The 24144-nt window shown below is 55.2% G+C and overlaps 8 protein-coding genes across 8 annotated transcripts; 4 read left to right on the forward strand and 4 right to left on the reverse strand.

Moving 5' to 3' along the window:
• Positions 1-241: 241 nt before the first annotated feature.
• Positions 242-1796, reverse strand: PFLUO_LOCUS1646 (uncharacterized protein; the record flags this gene model as incomplete). Its single annotated transcript, XM_073778704.1, has 4 exons — positions 242-554; positions 616-1515; positions 1580-1656; positions 1713-1796. The coding sequence occupies 4 exons, from the start codon at positions 1794-1796 to the stop codon at positions 242-244; spliced, it is 1374 nt and encodes a 457-aa protein (XP_073635732.1).
• A 602-nt stretch (positions 1797-2398) lies between these two features.
• Positions 2399-6908, reverse strand: PFLUO_LOCUS1647 (uncharacterized protein; the record flags this gene model as incomplete). Its single annotated transcript, XM_073778705.1, has 4 exons — positions 2399-3775; positions 3825-6503; positions 6559-6661; positions 6712-6908. 4 exons carry the CDS (start codon positions 6906-6908, stop codon positions 2399-2401), a joined length of 4356 nt encoding a protein of 1451 aa, XP_073635733.1.
• Positions 6909-8061: 1153 nt separating this feature from the next.
• Positions 8062-10167, forward strand: PFLUO_LOCUS1648 (uncharacterized protein; the record flags this gene model as incomplete). The annotated part of the gene is made up of 2 exons (XM_073778706.1): positions 8062-8369; positions 8421-10167. 2 exons carry the CDS (start codon positions 8062-8064, stop codon positions 10165-10167), a joined length of 2055 nt encoding a protein of 684 aa, XP_073635734.1.
• Positions 10168-10650: 483 nt separating this feature from the next.
• On the forward strand, positions 10651-11754 carry PFLUO_LOCUS1649 (uncharacterized protein; the record flags this gene model as incomplete). Its single annotated transcript, XM_073778707.1, has 1 exon — positions 10651-11754. One exon carries the CDS (start codon positions 10651-10653, stop codon positions 11752-11754), a length of 1104 nt encoding a protein of 367 aa, XP_073635735.1.
• Positions 11755-12403: 649 nt separating this feature from the next.
• Positions 12404-13627, reverse strand: PFLUO_LOCUS1650 (ribosome bioproteinsis protein tsr3; the record flags this gene model as incomplete). The annotated part of the gene is made up of 3 exons (XM_073778708.1): positions 12404-13149; positions 13199-13335; positions 13398-13627. The coding sequence occupies 3 exons, from the start codon at positions 13625-13627 to the stop codon at positions 12404-12406; spliced, it is 1113 nt and encodes a 370-aa protein (XP_073635736.1).
• Positions 13628-13887: 260 nt separating this feature from the next.
• On the forward strand, positions 13888-16182 carry PFLUO_LOCUS1651 (ARF-binding protein; the record flags this gene model as incomplete). Its single annotated transcript, XM_073778709.1, has 8 exons — positions 13888-13954; positions 14018-14105; positions 14161-14236; positions 14294-14587; positions 14642-14905; positions 14956-15337; positions 15388-15926; positions 15982-16182. 8 exons carry the CDS (start codon positions 13888-13890, stop codon positions 16180-16182), a joined length of 1911 nt encoding a protein of 636 aa, XP_073635737.1.
• A 2323-nt stretch (positions 16183-18505) lies between these two features.
• On the forward strand, positions 18506-19863 carry PFLUO_LOCUS1652 (uncharacterized protein; the record flags this gene model as incomplete). Its single annotated transcript, XM_073778710.1, has 2 exons — positions 18506-18573; positions 18627-19863. The coding sequence occupies 2 exons, from the start codon at positions 18506-18508 to the stop codon at positions 19861-19863; spliced, it is 1305 nt and encodes a 434-aa protein (XP_073635738.1).
• Positions 19864-22853: 2990 nt separating this feature from the next.
• PFLUO_LOCUS1653 (cell separation during budding) lies at positions 22854-24074 on the reverse strand (the record flags this gene model as incomplete). The annotated part of the gene is made up of 4 exons (XM_073778712.1): positions 22854-22877; positions 22991-23108; positions 23164-23636; positions 23694-24074. 4 exons carry the CDS (start codon positions 24072-24074, stop codon positions 22854-22856), a joined length of 996 nt encoding a protein of 331 aa, XP_073635739.1.
• Positions 24075-24144: the final 70 nt, after the last annotated feature.

Raw genomic sequence — 24144 nt, forward strand, 5'->3', positions numbered from 1 at the left:
GTGCAAGGCTTCCAAGCTGCACCGGCTCCAGGAAGCTACGCTTTGGTGTGGTGGCGGGTTTGGTTGCCTTACTTACTTACGTGCCGTTCTTTGAAAGGGCTCCGGAGCTTGCATTTGGCCTCCATGTCTATTAGGTAGGGATGAAGCATGGCATATCCAATAGCCCTCAATCAAAGCCAAAAAAGTAAAAAAAAATATAATGAAATGCATATATAAAACCCAGATTGAATTCACGCAATGATCAATCCGTCCGCACCTCGGAGTAATAGGCCGGTGGCGGCTCAAGATGATCAAACCTCTCATCAGCAGGAAGGATGACCTCGCCCTCCCTGGCACGGGGCAAGCACGCCTTGAGCGGCGGGCGCACGATATCATTGAAAAGGAACGTGCCGTAAACGAGCATCGCGAAGCCGACGACCTGCAGCCACTTGAAGGTCTCCCAGCCTAGACCTAGCGATACGAGCCAGATGAAGAGCGTGCGGCAGGTGTCGATTGTGCTGCGCGATGTGGCGCTCACGGAGCGGGTGACGGAGAGGCCGAAGAAGTTGAAACCACTGCGATTCATTAGCATGCTGTGTGGCCAAGAAAGGAGGGAGGGAGGGGGAAGGAGCATACCCAATGCTGATCATGATAAGAAGGCTGGACATTGCAATGGCACGGTTGCTGAAGATTTCGTGCCACCCCTCTCGCATATCGAAGTAGCCGTATTGCCCGGCCTCTGTCCGTCCCACGGCCAGGTACAGAATAATCATCGCAACGACAGTAACCGTGAAACCGAAGATGCCTTCCCAACCGACGACCTGAATGGGATCCATAGCATATTTCTCTAGGATCCACTCCTCCAGCACGAACTGCGAAGCCGTGAAGATCTGCGCCGCGGCGATGAGGAGCACGCCGACGATAGTCTGAACGGCCAGCTGGGCGTCGATGGCGTCGCGGGCATGCATCAGCACCCGCGAGGCGGTTGCAGCGACAACACCGTCCCCATCCTGCTGGCTATCATGACTGGACTGGCCGGCGAAGAGAGCGCCTGATATTCCGACGACCGCGACGCCTAGCACGACGATGAAGAGCGCGCTCCATTGGTAGAAGAAGAGTCTGCGGCGGAGGAAAAGCACGCTGAACAGTCCCACGAAGAGAACTAGTGCGCCGCGCGTCATTTGGTAGATACTAGCGGCCACGAAGAGGAGGCCCACGTTCATGAGCGTCGTGCCGGCGATGTCGCAGCAGGCTGGCGCGGCGAGGAGGAAGATCTTCGATCCGCGCAGGGGGATGCGGGTGTCATCTTCCGCGGTGGGTTTGTTGATGGGATTCCTCCGAGTCTCGGGCCCTTCAAGAATCTGGTCCTCCTCCTCGTCTTCTTCGAAGTGTTCGTCGTCGCCGTTGACGGGGTTATATCCGCCCGCGAGGAGCGGGGAAGGTTCGCGAGAGAAGCGCGGCGAGATGTATCGTTTGTAGAGAATGGATAGACCTAGGACGAGCCAACAGCCCATTTCTCCAATGAACATTTGTACTCTATTTTTTTTTTCTTGGTGTCAGGATAGTCCGTCCGATGCGGAGATGGCGGGTGATCACCTACGTCTGGATCACTGGCTGCTCGAACAGCTTCCACTCCTTGGGATCTGACGAGTCGCAGTTCCGGACACATTGCATATCCTAGATCAACCGTTCCGTCAGAACTGATCATCAAAGAGAGGAGCAGGGCTGCCAACCTGGTATTTGTTCAGAATGGTGTTGCAGACCCCGGTCACGAGCATCATCGTGACCAGGAAGGGGATGACGGCGCCGTTCGCCATGTTTACAGAAAGGCCCCGGCGGACGGGCTGAAGGGTAAAAAATGGATGAGTACAGTTCGTATGGCAAAGGAGGGAGATGTGGAGGGAGAGAGGAAGGGAGGAAGGAAGACCAGCTATTGAGCGCTCGTTCGGGAGGCGGACAAAGCGAGAAGCTTATCGGCGTGATAACATCATCTGACACATCTATCCGGCCCGCATTCCAGTGGGTCGATCTATGAGGCACCCACAGGACAACTAAGTCGGTCTGTCCTCCATTGAGGGACACGAATAACAACAAATCAAACATCTGGCATTAAAAAGGTTGGACAAATCCAGGCAGTCGAGAACGAAATCGCTGTCCGCGTATTTTTTCCTTCCAGAACGCCATCGCTCGTCCTCGATCCGCAGAGTAAAATCGGACACAAACAGCTAGTAGACCATAATCAAAAACAGCAGTCCCGTGGGACATGTACAGGCATCGCTCCTGAGAAACACGCGTCCGTATGTACGCCGGCATCAAATCAAACAAAAAGCCCGCTGAAATGAAAGCAAAGCAAAAAAGAGGGAAAAAAAAAGGTATCATTCGGCCAGCGATCCATGTTCATCATGTAGCAGGATCACCATCATATGGCGGGGATGGTGATATTGCTGTTGTCAAGATTCATCATCTCCTTATTCTGCCGTTCCAGAAGATCCCAATCGATCCGGACGCCCTTGATCCCGTCATCGTCATTATTCTGGATCTCTTCTGGGATATCCATCCACGCTGCGGTCGCCTCGATAGCCGCATCGTCCCATGTCCCATCGAAGCCACTCAGAATCATCGGCTCCTTGGGTTCGCCGCCTTCCGGAGGAGTCAGCGTCGCCAGGTTGATATCCCAAGAGTCTGGAGTATCTTCTTCCTGGTCCTTGGAGAACATCTCGGCATTCAGGAACTCCTCAAACGGATCGTAGCCCAGACTAGGCAGCGTCGTACTTTGGAAATTGGAGAAGGTATCGTGAAGCGTTTCCAGAGAAATGGCAGAATCCGCCCAGAGATCTTTCCCTTCGGCCTCGGGCTCTTTCTTCTCATCCTTGCTAGGCGACGGTTTCGCAGGCGAAGGACCAAGAGTCTTGCCGGGCGGCTGGCGCGGAGTGAGCTGCTGGGCAGAGACCGCCGGAGAGGGCTTTGCGCCGATTTGGCTTGCGACGCGGGCAAGTGGTGTAGTGCCGGCAGTCACAGGGGTTGCGATCCCCTGCTTCGCCGGAGAAGCCAAAGCCTTGCTGTTGGCTACGGCAGAGCCAACGGTAGTCCCCGGATGGACTCCGTCTGTCTTGGTCTCGAGGCCAATTGCGAAGCTGTCGAGAGCAAACTGAAGAGGGTCGTCAATATTCTCCACCTCAGGCAAGTGGATCTCCTCAATATGCTTGTCCAGAGCAGCTTGAGTGGCGAAGCCCTGTAAGTGGTGTTGACACTCGGGCACACTGCACTTGAAAGCACCCGCGAGGGCTGCGGCCGTGGACTTGGCCTCCGCAACCGCTTTTTGATATTTGGCGGCTGCGGCGGGCGGCGCGCTGACATTTTGAGCAGATGAGGCACTGGGACCGGCCTGTGAATGCTTTCTCTTTTTGGGCGGGGGCAGCTTGAGCTTTTCCTGAGAGAGTCCGCTCGGTCCGTAGGCATGAGGGACTCCCTGGGGAGATGGAGCTCCAAACGGCGCAGACGCAACAGCGCCCGACTGGCTTGAGGCACGTCGAGCACGCTGGAGGGCTTCTTCCTGTTGCTGCAGTTGTTGCAAGTTACTCGCGTTCAGCATGGGCATGTTGGCTTGCGCATTCTGCGCAGTGGTGGCGGGAGCCTGGGAGGCGTTTTTCTGCTGCTGGCTGACATGGGCAATCATCGCATGGAACAACTTCCGGATGAAAAGGACCGCACCAGACACATAATCCGGAGTCACGGTAAACTGATCATTAACCACCCAGTCTGGAGAGGGCTTAAATTGCCGCATGAGTTGGATGCGCTAGAACTGGTTAGTCAAGTAAGGCACTATTGAGACGAAAAGAACATACCATGGCTAGCAGATTCCGGACGTTCTTCTCCTGGCCCGGCATCTTTGCAAACCATTGCACCAAAGTATCCAATCTACCCAGCACGTCCAAGGAATCACGCAGCTGCTTGCTCACGGCAGCCTTCTGTTCTGGGGAAACAGCGACAGGTTGCGTAGACGGTGCGTTCTTCGAGATTTCGTTGTAAACCTCCATAACCTTTGGAGGTAAGTTGTTGTTCCAGGCTTCTTCCGCAGCCGCCCTGGTGGGAATTGGACCGCGCGCCTGACTCTGCTGTTTCCGCAGATGAGCCTCAACCTGTGCCCGCTGCTGAGGGGTCATCGCCGCAAGCTGTTCGCGCGTCAAAGGCATGTTCGGCTTGGGAGGTCCGGTCGGCTGTGTAAGTGGAGCTGCCGCGGGCTGCGGCTGTTGAGGGGTTGTGTCGGCAGCATCATCTGCATGAGCCCTCTTCTTCGCGTTCGTTTTCGCGGCTGCCTTCTTATTTGTTGCCGCCTGGCCCTTCGCATTTGATACTTGGGGCCCACTAGGAGCCGGTTGAGGCTGCGGCGGAGCAGTCGGTGGTTTGGCTTGCGGCGTGGCTTGCGGCGCGGGGATCGGGGGCTGCGGAACAGCTTGAGTCTGCGGCATACTTCCATCAAGTTGAGCAGCTCGGGCCTGCGCCGCCTGCATAAGATGCTTTTGGCGATTCCGGTGCAGCAATTCGCGGATCTGCGCATCGGTAAAGCTGGCGGCTTGCGGTCCCAATTTCTGGCGGGCCATCTGGATTTCCTGAGCGGTAATTGGCCGCATCTGAGGCATATTAACGGGCGGCTGTGGCTGACCAGGTGGGAACCCTGTAGCGTTCGGCATCTGGCCAGGTTGGCCAGGCTGGCCCTGGAAACCGTTGGCTGGTACCTGAGCATTAGGGTCTTTCGCCCGAGCATTGACGATCTGGGCGAGGTGAAGTTTCTGAAACATCATCAGCTTGGGCAGGTCCACGCCATTGGCCACCTGTGGGTTCGAAGCGACCCATTGCTTCAATTGTCCCCAAGTCTTGATGTGTTTCGGAACCGGTGCTTGGGTGTTGTTCAGGATGGATGGCGGGAAATACGTGCGATCCATATCCTTTGCCTGTTCGGGACTCATCTCTCCACCGTTGTTGTGCTGACGCAGTAGCTGGAGCTTGTAGAACTCACTCTGGCGTTGCTGCTGCTGTCTCTGTTGTGCTGACAATTGCTGGCCCTGAGCCGGGTTCAATCCCTGCGGCATATTCATAGATCCCTGCATCCTGGGATTGTTACCCATCTGGCCGTTCATCATCGGTTGGCCCTGGCCTGGCTGTTGACCCATGTTCTGCTGAGCGGCATTCGCTCGGGCCATGTTGTTAGCCATCGCGACACGTCGCTGGTTCATCAAGAAATTGTTCAGTTGCTCATTTGACATCTGAGAAAGTTGTTCCTGAACCTGCGGTGGAAGACCTGGGGGGATTTGCGGTCGATTCTGCATACCCGGTTGTTGGGGTCGAGAAGGAGGTCGAGCTTGAGAGGGCATCTGGCCGGATGGAGAGATCTGACCCGGAGCCATAGGTTGGTTCAGCATCGGCATGACAGGGCTTTGCTGTGGGAGCTGTGACTGTGTCTGGGTAGCATTCTGCCCTGACATGGCCATTTTCTGAGCTTGGGCGCGGGCCTGGGCCTGGGCCTGGGCCTGAGCCTGAGCCTGATACTGTGCTCGATCCTGGGGGACATTGGCGCCACCCTGCAGGTGCTGCTGGGCAAGGAACTGGGAGTTGTTCATGTTTTGTTGCTGTTGTTGTTGTTGCTGCTGCTGCTGCTGCTGCTGTTGTTGCTGTGAAAACATGTTTTGATTGTTCGGGAAGGGTGCCTGACTGATCTGAGTCGAACTAGCGGGCACCACGAGCTGACCAGCTTCCTGTGAGCGCAAACCATCCGCCTGCTGTCCCTGGATGTTCTCCACATTGCCAATGAACGACTCGACAACCGGCGCTTGGCCTTGGCCTTGGTTTCCCGGGAACGCCGAGTTGCGCTGAAGGTTCATCATGTTCTGGAACATTTGGCGCTGCTGAGGGTTCATCATCGGATCGTTGGCCATCATTGCAGGATTATTAGGATTATTAGGGTCTCGGCTCATGTCCATTCGTTGCCGACGATGTCTCCTCAGTTGATTCAGGGCCTGAGAGCGGAAGAAATAGGTCATTGGGTCCATTTGCTTTCGAGCCAGATACTGCCGCTGCTCCGGAGTCATGTTGGAAAGGTTTAATTTGATCTTCTCCATGTCCTCCGGTGAGGTCTTGGCCAGCATCTGATTTGCCATGCGAGAGACGTGCTCGAATTCTTGGGCCGAGAGCGTATTGAGATCATCGGGGAGTGGAACGCCGCCATTTGGGGGGCGCTGCTGCTGGCGCTGTTGCTGCTGCATCATCGCGGACTGTTGCTGCTGGCGCTGTTGCATCGCTGCCTGCTGGCTCATATTGTTCATCCCCATCATCACATTCTGTTGGCCGGGTATAGGAGACGTTTGAAGATTCTGATTCATCTGCTGTTGTTGGAAATTGCCCGGGTTCTGGTTGGGCACATTTCCCCCTTGGGGCATCATCCCACTTTGGTACGCGACCGCGGCTTGTCGTTGTCGAGTGTCTTTGATGTGAAGGAGCTTTTCGGTGCATTCGTGATCGTAGTCAACCTAATGGCTTTGGTATTAGTCAAGCACCAAACAAGGGGATGTCATCATGACGAACCTTCTCAGCGGCTTTCTGGAACGCCTTGTGCTCGAAGCTCAGTGCAGCCTGCGCCGCCGACTGGAGGTCGATACGAGGTTGGATCAGGCGGAGGGAGGTAATCCTAGAAGGAGTCAGAGACCAACGCAAGCTTTCCTCGGAAGGCCAACTCACATCTGGTACACATTCATCGCGCGGACCTTGATCGGGACTTCGGCCTTCCAACCCGTCCACGTTCCCTGATTGTGCAGTGCCTGGGCGACATGATTCATGATCACCTGCGAGCTCTCAGGCTTCGGCGGCGGCACCTGGCCTGGTTTAACCATGCCAGCTGGCACGCCGCCGCCCGCGTTGAAGTTGGCGGGATTCATGGCAGAAGCCCCATTAACGGGGATCAGGAAGCAATCCGCAAAGAGGTTCGGTGTCGGTCAGCATTCGCCAAGTTGTCACGCGACGATAACGAGAAGGAAAGGAAGTCGCAGGATCGGCGTGGAAAGGAAAAAAGAAAGGAAAAAAGAAACGAAGGGCGTATCGGGGTGGACCGTGGTGATTTCGAGTCGATCAGGGAGGGTGGGGATGGATCGCCTTGACCGGAAGACAGGAGGGTGGAGGAGCAACGAGCGACCGCGCGGAAAAGCAAGGCGTTCGGGCAGCGAGAGTCGATTGGCTGCAAGTCACTGGCCAACGCCTAGGGTGTGGCGTGCAGCGAATGAGAAGGCCGCGCGCGCGAGTGCTAGGGTGGATAGGGATCTGTGACAGGGATGCTGCAGCTTTTGCAGTCGCACCTGCGTGCTGCGGAAAGAGAAGCAGGATGACCGAGGAAGAGGGGAGATGGCTGGGGAAGAGAGAAACACGAGATGCAGGTGTTTCAGTGCGGGTGCACAGATAGGAAGAGGTCTGAGGGTTGGGGGTTAATGGCGGTCGACGAATGAAGGAGCTGGGCCCGGGGGTAATAATAGCCAGTTGGGGGATATACTCATGACGATGATGGTGGTGGTGGGATTATTGGGGGCAGCCAGAACGGGCAAGCGAGGACGATGGCAGCAGTCACGCGGCTCTGTCCGTTACACGGATCTACAGAGAGAGAGAGAGAGACAAAGCAAGACAAGCGTCGTACCCCTTGAGAGGGTCCCGCTGCGAGCGCTATAAGGGTGTGGGCACTATTCTGTATTCTTGTTCTTCTTCTTATTATTCTTCTTCTTCTTATTCTATTAGTAGTACGACAAAATAATCATAACGATCTTATTGTACATGTAGCTAACTAACTGAACTTGTACCAAGAGTTGCCATACGAATGCGGCACCTGTCCCCACCGCCCGGCACTAAGCCGGTGCCTGGCATCCACTCAGCAGTCAGCCTTCTTCTCCTTCCCAACTCTCCCCCATCGAAACCTCGCCGCCTCTGTCCGTCCCAATTTCACCACCCGCGTTGATCACTACCACGGTGAATGTCTAGTCACTCCGCCATGCTACACTGATTTCCTTCACCCTCGCCACTCTTTTCCTCCCGTCTCTCTCTCTCACCATGTTCTCCGTCTCCGTCTCGCCCATCTCGGTGGGCTCCAACATCTTCTTCACCTTCGCCCTCTGCTCTATCTCCGCCCTGGTATTACTGCTGCTACGACGTTTTTTAACCCTGCGCGCTACTCCAGCCTATCTCATCCTTCCGATCTTTCTCGCGCTCGCCCTCCCCGCCAGCGTCGTGCTTCTCGTCCCCATCGATCTTGCTTCAAGTTCCCGCAATGGCTCTGGCCCCAAGGCGATCTGGCTGCCAGATCGCATGGTTCTGGTATTCTGGCGGATCGCCTATTGGCTGATCTTCGTCCTGACCTGGTGAGTGTGCCGTTCTGTGACGAGATTGTCTCGATCACTAATGCATCGCAGGGTTATCCTTCCACTCCTCGGCGAGTACATCGACTCGGGCTATCGCGAACCCAGGGCTCGTATCATCTACTCCCTTCGACAAAATGCCCGATACCAATTGATCGTCCTCTGCTGTGCGACGGTGGGGCTGATTTACGTCTCGATCCAAAACGGGTTCGATTTTATCTCTATCAAAGGTCTTGTCATGGCGCTGGCATACGTCTGGGGTCTCGTGCTCGCCATCTATCTGATGGGCCACGGTTTGGTGTCTATCCCGCGCAATCTCTTCCGCAACGCCAACGTGAGCGGTCGTTTGCGGAGAATCCAGGCCCACGCGCCCAAGGTGCACGATCGCCTGATGGACGCGGTCAATGAGCTGGAGAGCCTGGAATCGCAAGTCAACCAGTTACAGCAGCGCAAAACGGGCACTGCTCGTGATTTCCAGGACTGGATCGAAGAACTCGGGGAAGGCACTGGTGCATCAGACGTGCGGGCCCCGATCCTCGAGTCCCCGGACACGGCCAGCACGGTTCCCTCGGTCATTACCGAGCGCTATCTGGCCGATTTGACTCGCCGTCTACAGCGTGCTCGACACATGAAGGCTCGGTTTGTGGATGAATGGGATCGTCTCGTCCAGACTGCGGCCGACTTGCAGACCATCATCAACTCGGCTGCCTCCAAGAAACTCGATTTCGGTACCACGACCCGTCGGTCGTCCCTTTTCCCTCGAGTCAAGCTTCTGACACCCTACATGCGGTATCAAGTCCACTCGAACATTATTCCTTCGGTCAGACTGATATTCGGGGCGGTCTTCGCTGGTGCATCTGTCTGCATTATCTGGTCTGAACTGATCAAGTCCGTGGCACCTCAAATATCCATCATCAGCTTGACTATTGTGCCGAACTGGAAGGATCCGAAACCAGTCGGCTTTGGCGGGCAGGTGACTGCGTCTGCCTGGCTGTTGTACATGTGTTCCGCCGCCCTGGTGGGTGTCAACGACGCCAAGGTTTGGGGCAATCGCGCCCTTGTCCGCCGCAATACCTACGGCGAGAGTGCATGCTGGTATGCGAGTCTGGTGGCTCGGCTTACCGTGCCGATCGCCTACAACTTTTTAACTTTCTTGCCGAAAGACTTCCGCCGAAACACCACGTTTTACGAGTTCCTCGGCAAACTCATCAACCTGACGCGCCTTGGCAAAGGATTTGACTTTATTTTCCCCATGTTTATTCTCTTGCCCGTGTGCGGGACATTCTTCAATTGGTATGGCCGCATCAAGAACATCTTCGGATTCGCTCTGGCGGAAGACGAAGAGCTCCACGATGTGGAGAACAACCCGTCCGGCTACGGTCTGGGCGGCTGGCGCGAGGGGCGGGATCTGATCGACCGCGAGCTGAATGGATTCGGCTCTCTAGCCGTCTCCTCCCGCGGCACCCGCTCGACCTGGGCGTCCGACTTGAGCCCTGGAAACTCGCGCGCCTCGTCCTCGTCGCGGCAGCGCGTCCCCCAGTCTGAGTCGTCCGAACCGGCCCGACGAACGGTGGCTGCTCCCACGGTCATTGACGCTGAAGAAGAGGACGAGAACTTCTTCCAGTCCTTCGCCCACCGCGTGCGCAATACCTTTGAGACTACCAACACGCCCCAGTGGTTGCAAAGAGATCAACTCCGGCTCCCGCGCTGGATGTCCGGTGACAATACGACTACCGAAGAAGGTGGTGTCAACAGACTTTTTGGTGGCCGGGCTGTGCCTGGACGCCTGCGATTAGGTTAGAGGAGTACATGTTTGGTGTCAACTGCTGGCCAGTGTATATTAATAGCGACTATCTTTTCTGTACATAGTCTGTTTCTTTTGTTGATTGATTGGCATTGGTTGAGATTGTTGCCACCGGTCGTACGATATCGTAGAAATCAACCGTGATGCTGTGCAACTATATATATACACCACCTGCGAAATACTATCTAAACACTATCTGTGGGGGTCTCTCCTCGACCTACCTCTAGTGCGGGGGTATTATACTCCATCCATCCCACTCTGGGCGTGGGAGAATATCCACCCCCAAGACCCGCCAACCCATGGAATCCGGACATCTACAAGCAGACTAGGCCACTTGTCGATTTCAACCAGGTCCCCCCCCCTTGCGTGTCCAAATATAAGGCAGCCCACATCCCACCCGCCTCGAAAAACCCCAAGAAAAACCAACCGCTCCAAATCAACCCCTCCAAACAACACCCGCCCACCATCAACCAGCCCAAAATGGATCTCCCCAAAGTCGGCGACAGAATCGACTCGATCGACACGCCCTCAATGATCGCAGACCTCGACCTCGTCGACGCAAATCTCAAAAAACTAATGGGCAAGCTCCTCCCAACGGGTCTGAACATCCGCCCGCACCTAAAGACGACCAAGAGCGCGATCCTCGCGCGGAAGATGAATGCCGCCGGCGCAAAGGGCGTCTGCGTTGCGAAAGTGAGCGAGGCGGAAGTCATTGCCGCGACGGGGTTTGACGACCTGCTAATTACGTGCGAGATCGTGGGTCCCGCGAAGGTGAGGCGGCTGGTGGAGCTGTTCCGCAAGCACCGCGGGATCAGGACGGTGGTTGATAGTGAGGTTGGGGCGAGCGCGATTAATGATGCGCTCGCGCGGGCGGGAATCGAGGAGCCGATTTCGGTGCTGATTGATCTGGATGTTGGGCTTCACCGCACGGGCGTTCAGCCTGGGGAGCCGGCGGTTGCACTGGCGAGACATGTGAGCGGGTTGAAGCACCTCCGGCTTATTGGGGTGCAAGGGTACGAGGGCCACCTGCAGCACCTGCATGACTACGAAGACCGCAAGGCGCAGTGTCTGGCGTCGATGAAAATCCTCACCGAGACGGCGGAGGCACTGCGGAAGGAAGGATGTGATATCCAGGTCGTGACGACGGGAGGGACGGGCACGGCCGAGTTCTGCGCCACCGTGCCCGGGGTGACGGAGCTACAGCCTGGATCGTTTATCTTCATGGACACGGACTACCGGAATGCCGTGGGCACGTTCTACTCGAACAGTCTGACCATCTTGTCGACCGTGATCAGCAAGCAGGGCCCGCGGTGCGTGACTATCGACAGCGGACTCAAGTCCTTGACGACTGATAGCGGGTTGGCGGAGTGCAAGGATCCCCGCTATGAGTATGGTGTCCTGGGGGATGAGCATGGTTCGCTGAGTTGGGCGGAGGGGACCCCGGATCTGAAGGTTGGGGATCGCGTTGAGATGGTTCCGAGCCATATTGATCCGACGGTCAATCTGCATGACTTCTATTATGCTTATCGTGGGGGTGTCATTAAGGAGATTTGGCCGGTTGATTCGAGGGGGAAAGTTCAATAGTGTAAGGAACACGTTCTGGGGTTGTGGCTTTATCAATATAGACGGTGTTGGTCGGGAAAATATCAACTCCTTGACTGTCGTTGCCGAGGGCGGCAGTGACGAAGTACATCCCTTTTCCAGGTAATACTTCATAGAGCACCTTTCAACCCACCCGGCTCTCTCTAGTCAGGCACCAGATCCTATCAGTCATGATACCCATCGGCCCATCCCCCTCTGGCTCCGCCAACAGGCCGAAATCAACTCGATCAATGGCACTGCCCAGTTATACCAATCCCAATCCACATCTGTTCCACTCCTGCACATCCATTGACTCATTCGTCGCCGAGATATTGGACGGAAAATTGTCCACGGTGCCACCGATATTGCAAAGGTTTCCAGGAGGATGTTGTTGATACAGGGCTGTCAGACAGCAAACGAGAGACACAAATCTCATGCTTTGGCTTTGGTTGCTCCAAGATGCAGCGAGAGTTGGTGACGTTGTAAACAGAGATCTGAGTCGAAAGGCAGCTGGGCGTTCGCTCTTGTCATGGAGAGGTTTTCTGGACTGTTCTGGATGGCATTGTTGGAAAAATGTCTTACTGTATTTCCAATCGAAAAGCCTGCTCGGTAATATGCTCAAATGGGCGATAATCTGCTCTGCCAATCACACTCACCACCTCTTGGGCGCAGAGATCTCGGTTCGCGAAAATGAAGCAGATACAGTTTCTTTGCCCCTCCGTTGCTGGATTGCTTTGATACCGGTGCGGTCGGTGACCGTGGTCGCGTTGATGATGTTATCAAAGGCCTCGTCTTCACTGCCCGCAGATCCGGATTCTGCATCTGAGTCGACGTACAAGGGTTCAGGTGGCGCAATCTTTTCCAGCTCTTGTTTATCCGACTGAGACGGATTCTGGAATGCTTTGGAACTGAGAATCTTGCGGCGAATCTCGGCCATCTGCTCTTCGTCCTCAGAATCGTCGGAAATCGCAAACGGATCCTTGTCGGCACCATCCTCGTCCTCGTGCTCGTCCTCATCCTCATTATCGTCACTGCCTTCATCTTCGCTGTCATCCTCTTCCCCGTCCATGTCTTTCTCCGCTGGTTTGCGATTGGTATTCCCGACAGTCCACATATCATCGGCCCCCTCTACACGACTGTCCTCGTATTCCCGTTCGATCTTGGCCAGCCATTCCTCCTCTGTCCTCTTGACGTCCTCTTCTGTTTCACAAGCGGCGTAGAGGTTCAGGAGTTCCGAATTGATGTCGATAAAAGCCTCGCCATACCGGAAGTTCTTCAAGACGTCCTTGGCCCAGTCTGCGTGACCACAGATATAGAAACAGGCGGCCAACGCCTCAACACAGTTCAGTCGCCATGGTTTTCCGTAGTTGACCGTATTAGCAGCGATCAGATAGGGCACTGTGGCGAGTCAGCATTGTCGGCGATGTACAGGCATCGCGGAACATACATAGTCGTTCACATTTCCCACCAATCCGCGACCATGGCACTTCCTTGACTCGCACCCAGGAGCATTCCACCACTGCTGCACCATGCTGTTCCATGGTTTCGCGATCGGCGGGGGATATGACTCGTTTTGCATTCGGGCTGGTAGTCACGGACTGGTTAGATACTTCGACATGGAGCACAGAATATGGGAATATACGTACGAGACAACCACACCAGGGGACCGTTGGCCAATATGAAGCTCCCGCATCAGACCCAGCTTCATCAGTTTCTTTCCAGAGCATCGCTTCGGGTCGCAATGGCCCATATCCCAGCAGGCCGCTTTGTACACTGGGCGCGAGGATTCCTGCTCGCCATCGCGGGGCACTCTGGGACGCGGGTTGGAGAATTTCTTGCCTCCTCGCGCAAAGTTGTCTTTCTTGTGTCGGACCATGGCGGGTGGCGATGATGTTGTTGTGTATCGTAGGAGTAGTTGGTGTTGGGTTAGGAAAAGAAAATGCGGCGGGCGCCACACGTGCGAGACTAGTTCAGTCACTCTCCGCCTTCAGCTTCGCAGCCACTCGACACGTTTTGGTTCACTCGACATCTGCCCTTGTACTATCAGCGCCGCTTTTCTTTCCCGTGCCTTTTCTTTTCTTTTCCTTTTTTTGTCTGTTCTTTCCTGTCGCCATCCTGGAGGCTACTTCGGCACGCATGGCGGCAAGGGACCGCTTCGGTCCTTTCGCTGAGCCAGGACTGACCCCGCTGCAGCGCGCAATTCGTGAGTCTGCCTGCTTCTCTTCGGAATGACAAATCTAAGACTGTTCTCTCGCTCCTTTCATAGGTAATGCATGCGATCCACAGAACTACGAGCCTAACCTGGCCCTGAACCTCGAGGTCGCCGACTTGGTGAACACCAAGAAAGGCAACGCGTGAGCCGCACCTTGTCATACCCGTCCCGCCGGATCGCATATTTACACTCGATAGGCCCCGAGAATCGGCATTCGACATTGTCCAACTTATCAACTCCCGAAATCAAAACGTTGCATTGCTGGCGTTGGCGGTACGTTTTCTGGGAAGGCAAGCGGGGAGGGGCTAGGCTGACAACTGGCACCTTTAGCTACTCGACATCTGCGTCAAGAACTGCGGATACCCGTTCCATCTCCAGATTGGCACAAAGGAGTTCCTAAATGAATTGGTCCGGAGGTTCCCCGAGCGGCCCCCCATGCGTCCCTCGAGGGTGCAACATCGCATCCTGGAGTCGATCGAGGAATGGCGGCAGACCATCTGTCAGACGTCGCGATACAAGGAGGACCTGGGCTTTATCAGGGATATGCACCGGCTTTTGCTGTACAAAGGCTACGCTTTCCCAGAAGTTCGCCGGGAGGATGCCGCCGTTCTGAACCCGAGCGATGTATGCACCACTTTGTGAACCTCCCGCGTGTGGCCCCACAACTGACCTGTCTAGAATCTACGATCGGCCGAGGAGATGGAGGAAGAAGAGCGGGAAGCGCAGTCAGCCAAGCTCCAAGAGCTGATCCGGAGAGGCACTCCCGCCGACCTCCAGGAGGCAAACCGTCTGATGAAGGTCATGGCGGGCTTCGACAACCGGCACAAAACCGACTACCGAGCAAAGGCAGCGGAGGAGGTGTCCAAGGTGCAACAGAAGGCCAGGATTTTGGAGGAGATGCTGCAGAGCGGAGAGGGAATGCCCGAGGGCGACGTCTTCGAGGTGGGAGCGTTCGATTCACAGCCCTATGTGGCATCGCTGACAGGTAATAGGAGCTGGCGAATGCCTTACAAAGTGCCCACCCCAAGATTCAGAAGATGTGCGAGGAAGAATCGGACGACCCGGAGGCCGTCCACAAGCTGCTTGAGATCAACGATAGCATACACCGGACTATCGAGCGGTATAAGCTGGTCAAGACGGGCGATTTGGATGCAGCATCCAAAATCCCCAAAGGTACACTGGGTACCACGACTGGGGTCTCGAAGAATGCGAACAATGAGCTCTCTCTGATCGATTTCGATCCCGAACCCAGCTCGAACAGCAATGCAGCGGAAGCAGCCCAGGGCGGTAGCTCGTTAGAAAACGACCTCCTCGGCCTTTCGATGGACGATCAGGTTCCCGCGGCCGGTGGTGGAATCTCACTAGGACCATCTAGTAAGTTGTCTTGGTCTGCATCGACGATTGTCACTGACCCTTTGTCCAAGTGAACTTCCCGTCGATCCCATCCAGCTCGGCGACTCCTCCCCAGCAGACTCCGGCGGCGTTCAAACCCAACTACGATATCCTTGCAGGCATGAATTCGTCCTCTCAATCGTCCACTCCTCCTCCCCGTGCATCTCCCCAACCTCCGTCCCAGCCCACTCCACCGCCTGCGGCAGATCCATTTGCATCGTTGGTCTCTGCCAGCCCACGGCCTGGAGCCAGCCCTTTCCCAGCGCCGGCCGCCGCGGCCCCCGCTGCTTCGGGCTCTTCCGCTCTGCTCGACCTGGTTGCGGACCAACCGCCTGCCAAACAGCCCGCGGCAGCGGCCGAAGACGACGAGTGGAACTTTGCATCCTCCTTGCCGCCGAGCAGTGCGCTGCCCACATCGAACAAGGTCCAGGTTCTCAACTCACAGCTCCGCGTCGATTTTGCAGTACGACGACTGCCTGGAGAGCCACGTCAGATTCAGATCGCTGCTGTCTTTTCCAACACGACGAGTCAACCGATTAGCGAGCTGCATTTCCAAGTTGCAGTGGAGAAAGTGAGTGGTCTATTTTTGTATCTTCTGATGGAGTCTTGTCTAACCGCGTCTCTAGCTGTATACGCTACAGCTTCGGCCGCAGTCAGGCCGAGACATTGCGGCTATGCAGCAGAATGGTGTGCAGCAGGGTTTGCTCCTGGATGGTATCGATGCCGGGAAAGGAAACTCGGTGAAGCTTCGGTTCAGGGTGTCCTACAAGGTAGGAGCCACGGCTCATGAAGAACAAGGAATGGTGCCCTCGCTGGGTATTTCGTAGATACTTCTCTCCCTGTGGCATTTTACTCGCCATGAAATGCCTCGGCAGGTTCATGGCAGGACTGATTCTGGCGGATCCCATCTTCGACTACCCTCCGTGTCGCATTCTCTCCGCTGTTTCACCCTTGACAAACTTAGCGTCTGCCCGTACTTTGTCTATAAAGATTTCTCTCCCTCTCCCTCTCCCATTGCCGTCTCAATCACCCACGTGCTTCCTTCTTTCAATGATTCTGTTTCGTATGCACTTCGTCGCTTGCTTGGACCTTCCTCCTTTCATTCGACTACGTAAGAAACAACAACGCTCGCTTAACCCAAGGCACAAAGCACCATGGAAATGGGGGAGAACCCCAAGCGAACAAGACCGAATACGGGCCACAGTTCCTCCCCGAGTCCTCAGCCTCCCCCGGAGGCGCCATGAGAACCATGCCACAATTGCCCCACGCGCACCTTCCGCCAGAGTAGAACCCGGTATCGATCACCCCTTGCTTGGCAACAGAACAGGCAGGTCATTCGTATAAAGCTCTTGGCGCCAAATGCTGGTAAATTTCCTTATGAGGAGATTGTGCCATGGGGACCGCAATCGACCCGTGGATCTGGGGGATTACCTGTTCGGGGTGCCGCAGGATGTGTTTCGTCAGGATCGAAGCCAGCCCTCAGGAAGGAAATCATTTTCCGTGCGGGGCTAGAATCTCTATAGTAGATGATAAGCAATGCTGCGGTGGAGATGATCTACCGAACGGCGCCAGTGCCGGCAGTAGTCTGTAGTTGTGTCTACCAGGGCCCATGTTACTGCATTCTTTTTTCTTCCTTGCTCTCTCTACCTTCTATAGCCTTCTATCCAGATAGAGACACAATAACCGATAAATTGCCGAGCAGAAAGGTATTCTCCACCTCGCAACCATATCCATAAGAAGTGGACAAGCCGAGCCCGGCCATGGCGGGTGGCGAGTTCCCAATCCGGTTTAGATCTCGGCCGCGAAGGTCGTGATAAGATAGATCGGGATCGATGGCTCTTCAAGAGACCCGCTCACATCTACTGACAGTCTTCTAGACCTGCCTGATTCAACTATCACGGTTCTCCGTCTGACCGAGCACGACCCTCGGCTTTTCCGTGACTAGCTTGACAGCCAAGCTCGCAGTTTTCGTCTTGGTCGGTCGCAATGCTGTCGTCCGGATATTTGCCTCTGTAAATTCCCCGAAGATTCTGCGCGTCCGATTGCCTGAGCTACCTATCAGGTAGGATGCCCCTGCAGGCGATCTCCTGCAGGAACACACTTAAATTATTATTTTTCCTACATCTTTTTGCGCGCAAAAACGAGTGTATTTCTTGGGGGACATGTCCCCTCTCAGTAGATTGTATACTGCCCTGTTTCCCCAGCTGGGCTGCATGGTCTGGGTCGTCGTAGGCCTGGTCTATATCGCAAACCACGTAAACATCAAATTCATGGAACCTCAAAAGTCATCGCAGGTTATGAAGATCAATATGACGGGCGAATCAATCCGTGTCGGTTTCTCCGCTGAAAGCTCTGAAAGCCATCCATTTCCGGCGCGATCAACTTCGTCCATACCTGCTCGATCCGGAGTCTTCCACGTGACTGGCACTACCTTTTCAGGCGAAATGCCTCGAGCGCTTCATTGCATGAGGCAGAACTGTCCGAAGCCAGTACGAGCGACTTTTCTCTCATTTTTGATTCCGTGGGTCTGGCCGCACGTTCAGGGTGCACTACTACATGCACGGTTGAGGAAGAGGAGCAGCCATGTTCGATCGGAATCTGGAGTAGCATCGCGATCGTTCACCCCCACTGTGGGAAAGGTCTACGGTCTAGACCGGCCCGACCAGTCTGACATGGCAGCGGCTGTCTTCACCATCGTCTGGAGCTGCTCACTGTAGACGCCAACGCTGCTATCAGCGGGGAATTATTTCCGGGCCTAGATCGACGGCACTGACAGGCTCAACTGCGGATTGCCTGAGGAGGGCGTGGCGCTATCGACCGGACTGGCCGTGACCCTGATGGACCGGCGGAGCCACTACCAGACCCATGGCTTACCTCCAAACGAGACTTTTCCTCGGGGCCCAAACTATGATCGCCCGGGTTCCATGGATACCCTGCAAGCTTTTCTGACGAGGGCTGGGAGGGCTTGACAGCTAGCTATGGGCCCCCCACTAACATACGTTTGGCTCACCTCTCTTCCCTCCCCCCCTCCAACGACTGACTTTATTTAACGTCCCTCGTCCCCCTGCCTTCTTGGAAATATACTGGCCATACTCTTTTGTCCCACTTCACTCCAACCTGGCCCACCCTTTCATAATATAATCTGAAAAGATGGCATCGCGGGATCTAGATCAGGATATCGCTCCCATCCCCCGCTCGCGGGAGGAGAACCAGGAGAGGTATGTGATATATCAGATTTCCCCAATCTGACAGACACTGACCACATCGGTAGAGCCTTCATTGCTGCTTCGCGGCGAAAAGATCGCAGCCTGGATGCGCGGCTAGAGTCTGCTAACCGGGCCTCGATGCTGCACAAGAAGCGCACAGGCAAGGCCTTCCACATCACCAAGGAGATTGTGGAGAAAGAGGCCATGTACGAAGAAGTCGATGAGCGGTATCAAGAGAAGCGCATCCGCATGCTGCAAGCCCAAAATATGCAGATTGAAGAGCAATTCCACCGCCATTTGCTCGCTGCGTTCGCCGCTCGCGCTAATGGATCCGGGTCTCAGACCTCATCCATTGCCAGTCGGCGAGCCAGCTTGGCTCCGCGAGCGTCCACGGACAGTGGCTCCCGCAAGCTGAGCCTGGACCTGTCCAATCTGCCCACTGCATTCCCGCACGGCATGGACTCGGGTCCCTTCACGACAAGCGATGGCTACGTGCTGTCGCCCTCCGCAAGCAACTTCAACCCCAGCCCGGAGTCGTCTTACATGGCCTGCTCTGAGGCCTCATACCCCAGCATGATGCCGGCCAGCAGTGCTGCCGCAACTCCAGCATACATGGGCCAACAGACGCCGTGGAGCAGCCAAGTACCACCGTCGTGGCCGTCAATGCAGCAGCAGCAACAGCAGCAGCAGCAGCACCAGATCCCCACTCCGGGACAGACCCCAACCGACAACCAAGCAGTGCAGATGTGGCAGCAGCAGATGATGCAACAAGCCCAGATGCCCGCGGACGCGGCCCAGGCGATCCAGATGCGGCAATTCAGAGACCGACTGGCCTCTGCACCGGAACTGCCCATGCAGCAACCCCAACAGCAGCATCTGTCCGCCCCACCCATGGTCTCATCCGGATCGGTCTCTCACGGACATTCGCGTGGGAAGTCCCAGCCCAGCAACACCTTCCACAACCTTCACCTCCTGACCCAGGGCACAAACATTGCTGCTGCTCGCTCGAGTGCCAACTCGCCCAAGGTTGAGTCCCTCACGGCGGAGACCAAGTCCACACCGGATTTCTGTCCCACGCCCAACACGCCGCTGTCTCCCACGGCGGTGGCGGCGCAGGAGCCTGCCAAGCAGGAGGACGATGGCATCATGGTCTCGCACGAAGAGCTCGACCCAGACTTCAACGAGTTCAGCCAATTTGCCCTGGGCCTGGGCAATTCGTCCCACCCGCACCTGGGCGAGCGAGAGCCGTTTGGGTTTGATGAATTTGTCACCCTGGACGACTTTGCTACGGTGTCTTGTTGATTTACGATTCTTGTATATCTTTTTTTTATCTTTCTTGAGGAGGGGGGTTTCTGCCGTGTACATTGCTCCTGTATCATACCTATCTGTCATTCTTTTATTATTCCCTAATTTCCTCTGGAGTTGCTGTTTTTATTTCCTGTACCTACCACTGCTCTAGGTGCTACTTACTTACTGTCTACTACCTATACCATGTTCGTCACGACACGACACGACACGAAATCAAATTCAAATCCACGCTTGACTTTTTCTCATTCTCTTGTTACATTTCCACTTTTGCTTCACCTCTGGTAGAACACCGCAAACAGCAACACCCTGACCGTCGCGTTTCCTCTTCCTCTCTTTCCTCCTCCACCCCCTCCCCCTCTCTGCAAAGGCCACTTTCGACCCGTGGCCAGCTGCCCGCGACCCAGAGCTCGTCCATCCTCGGGCCTTGACAGCTATAGCTTTCTGATTTCCTTGCCTACCTCGGTTATCCCCCCTCTCCACGCTTGGACCAATCCAGCCCGTAGCCACTCTTGCCCCGACCGCATCCAGCCACTGCTCGCCTGCTCTTGGCAGCGGTGGCCCTTGGCATGCCCGAGCTGAGGGGCATGGTATGGTATGACGACAGACCGGCTCTTACGGGTAGTTGGTGGACCCCCTGGGTTGCTGGCTTACTTGCTGCTCAGAAACTCAGATCTGTACGAACAAGCCCTGAGATCAACTCCCCGACCGCCGGGATGTGCTTCCGCGCGCGCGCACTAAACTGGCGCGACGCCGGCGCGAAGTGTATTCCACCAGGTACTAACTACCCTAACTCCTAAACCCTAGATCTCACTCAGAACGCCGCAACGGCTCCTGCAAAAGAAGAATTGCGGGGTTTTAAGGTTGCAGCTTGGTTGATCCGCACGGACCAGTTTGGTGCCCTTGCGGCGCCAGTGGGTTGCACTCACTGGGAGCCCTGGTTCCATGGGCCGATAGCTCCCAACCCGGAGGCCCAACGGGTGCGCGTGCACTGCTTGCGGCCAAATGATTGGGTACGCTGCAGAGTGTCGTTATTTGCCTCTCGGGTCTTTGGGTCGATTTTGTAATTGGCAATTGGTAAATGTGGTGGCTGTTGGGCAAAAAACAAAAAAACCAAAAAACAGGGCAGATTGGTTTAACTCTTATCAGAGCTCGGTCTGGGTCCGTAGCTTATCTTAGTAGTATGATTTCGTGATCACCTTCAAAATATTATGAAGCAGGACAGGAACCCTAAAAAAAAAGACTATCCACATATCACCCCGCTGGCGAAATGCCGATGTCCATGCCGGCCTGGACAGCTCTCGACCCCCCGGCCTCGAGGCAGTCAGCAAGATCCGATGAGCAGCGGAAATGATTTTCCACACTCCCGATAAGATATCTGGGCTTCATGGGTCCCCACTTTTCTCGATTACATTCCGTGGACAGTATGTATGGTGTGATAGCTGCGCATGCACTCATTGCTAATGAGGAACAGGGTAGTTGAAAGTATATGGGAAAGTAACGAGATTGGATCATAAGATGCAATGGCGTACAATCCAGACCGGTCGCTCAGAGTGATAGAGGTCAAGTGACTACAGATGGCCGGAGTGTCGTATGTATAGAGGCAGCGAATAACCAGCATCACGCAAAGCGCTTGGCCAAACAGATCGGCAGTCCAATCACTTCCCCAGCTTCAGCCACTATCGAAAAGAAATCAGCCCAGCCTCCAAGAGGCCAGCCGCCACTTCATGGCGGTAAAACACAAACTACAGTAGGACCTACTTCCGGCGATGCAAAGTGGATCCCGCGAATGGTTCGGAGCGGACCCGGTGGCCCAGTTAGTACCTGCTGTGCGCCTCCGCAGGACTGACTGATTGTTTAGTCAACAAAGTATAGACTCAAAAAGGCCGGTAATGTGGCGTCGATTAGTGGAGCCCGAAGGAGAGCCCCGAACGAACATACAAAAGTATGTAAATGAATCAGACCGAGTGGCTATCCGCTCGGGAGGACTTCTTGGGAGCGCACTCGGGGAGGTCCAGAGCAATCGTTGGAACACAGTCAGATCGGGGATCTGAGCAGATCGGGGATCTGAGCAGATCGGAGCAGCGATGTGGCTGAGGGGCGGCGGATAGGGCCGACTGATTGGCTTGGCTGTCTACAAGAAACAAGAATCAAGCCATTCTGGATCATTGTCTGTCTGCGTTTCATGGGAAAGATATTGATGGAATTGACGCGACCCACTGAGGAACTAACAACCCGAATGCGCTGGCAAATATAATCACAGGACCGATGCAATAATATAACCGTTATGACACGGATAATGATGATGATGAATGTGGCTCCAGAACAAAAACCAAGAGAGGGAAAAAAAAAAGAGTGTGGATAATAAATGCGTTGGGGGGGCGTTTACAGTCCACCCCGACTGAACATCTCCCGACCAACATCGCCACTGCGTTGCATGCCTAGGCTGGCTGAACTGCTGCGCCGGCGGCGGCTTCGAGTCTCTGCGGGATCCGCGGGGCTGAGCCCGCTCGCTCGCGCGTGCAGATTGAGAATGTCTGTCAGGCTGACCACACCGACCAGCCGTCCAGATAGACAGGCCCCGGGCAACGCCGAGGCGGGGATGGAGGTCGCGATTGGAGAATTCGTATTCGTAAAGGGCTGAGGGTGGCTTGGCAGGTAGGGTATTGTTTGGTTTGGAAGTTGTGGGGAAGGATTCATGCTGGGAGGAAGAGGGGATGCTGGAGGAGATAATGAGCTGTGAGGCGGATTTGTTGGGCCCATGCCCAAAGGGATGTGTGCTGCAGAATGAGAGGGAGTTGGAGGACCAGAAGAGGATGGTGACAATGGGTCAGTCACCCACAACCTACAAAACAGTCAGTACGATTCTTGAACTTGAGAAGAGCAGCCTTACCGATGTGAACGAGTCGCAACGAGTTTCGCGACTGTATGTGCCAGCGTCGAGCTAGGATTTACATGGAAGACTGGGAACGAGTCCTTGCCTTCGATCAAGCCCCGTGTAGAGAGAATAACTGAAATGAAATGGATGCAAGTGTTGTGAAGCAGTGGCAGTGATGATGAGCGCGTCAGAAGCTGGTTGATGGTCAGACCGACTTGTTCAAACATTTCATTCCTGGCGGCTTACCTTGACATCCACAGTAGAGATATTTCCAATCACATTGAAGTGGTTATCGACGACCACGAGGGATGAAACCCCTTCACTGTTCATAATCTGAAGGGCCTCACATAGAGGTTTATCTCCACTGCAGCAATGGATCAGCCTGGCACCTTTTCAGGTTCATAGAAAATATCACTCACTTGATCGAAATCACATCTTGGGAACCTAGGCGCAGATCCCACAGAGCTTGCGGATATAATTGTTCAAGAATCGGAAAGCTACGACCATTCTCCCACAAAAATTTGACCAACCGGAACTGACTGAAAATGCCAACCACCTCGTTGTCGTTGGACTCCTTCGTCACCACCACCCGGTGCACGCCTCCTCCAAATGTCTCGACAGCCTTTAGAACATTTGCCGAGGCCGGAAGGGTGACCAATGGCTCCTTCTCCATGCCCAAGCACTTGACATCCGTGAGGGGAATCTTCACCCCTTCGCGGGCCTTGTTGGCCAATTCTTCGTATGAGGAGCGGTGCACCTCGTCGGGAACTGTCAATCCTGCTGCCAACAGCAAGTACGAGTTGAGGTCCGCATAGTCGAATGTGCCCACGGCAGAGGTATCTTGTGGAGTCTCGCGGATGAGCAACACCGGTGCGCCGGAATCGATCAACGTCTATCAAATGCAAAAATCAGCTCTTATATGGAAGGATTATGCCCAAAAAGGACACACATTGGTAGCCTCTTCAATCCCTGTATCCAACTCGACAAATTTGAGGTCGTCCGGACTCACGAGCTCGCCAATCGAGATCTCTGCCCAATTACGGTCAAGGAACGCAGGGTCGTTCGTTTTCGGGGGAGGGGGGTTATCGATCAAGCTTTGAATGGCCGACTGTGTCAGCGAGGGCTGGCGTCGCGCACGCGGAGAGCCCGGCGGCCCGCGTAGCGTCTCGCTCAAGCTCTGGCGGTGCTGGTGGTTTGGCGCAGACATGCGGAGTGGTTGGGTCCTTGTGGACGCGGAGGGGGAGCGGGAGTCGGTGCTGGAACGGGTTGATGTCACGATATTGTTGAGGGAGGTGTCGGAGCCTTCACGGGGATGGTGGCGGTCGGCCATGACTGAAAGGGATGAAGAATGATGGAACGAGGAATGAATATGGTTGGTGATCCTTGGGACTCGCAATCAG

The sequence above is a fragment of the Penicillium psychrofluorescens genome, assembly GCF_964197705.1.
Source record: "Penicillium psychrofluorescens genome assembly, chromosome: 1".
Classification (NCBI taxonomy): domain Eukaryota; kingdom Fungi; phylum Ascomycota; class Eurotiomycetes; order Eurotiales; family Aspergillaceae; genus Penicillium; species Penicillium psychrofluorescens.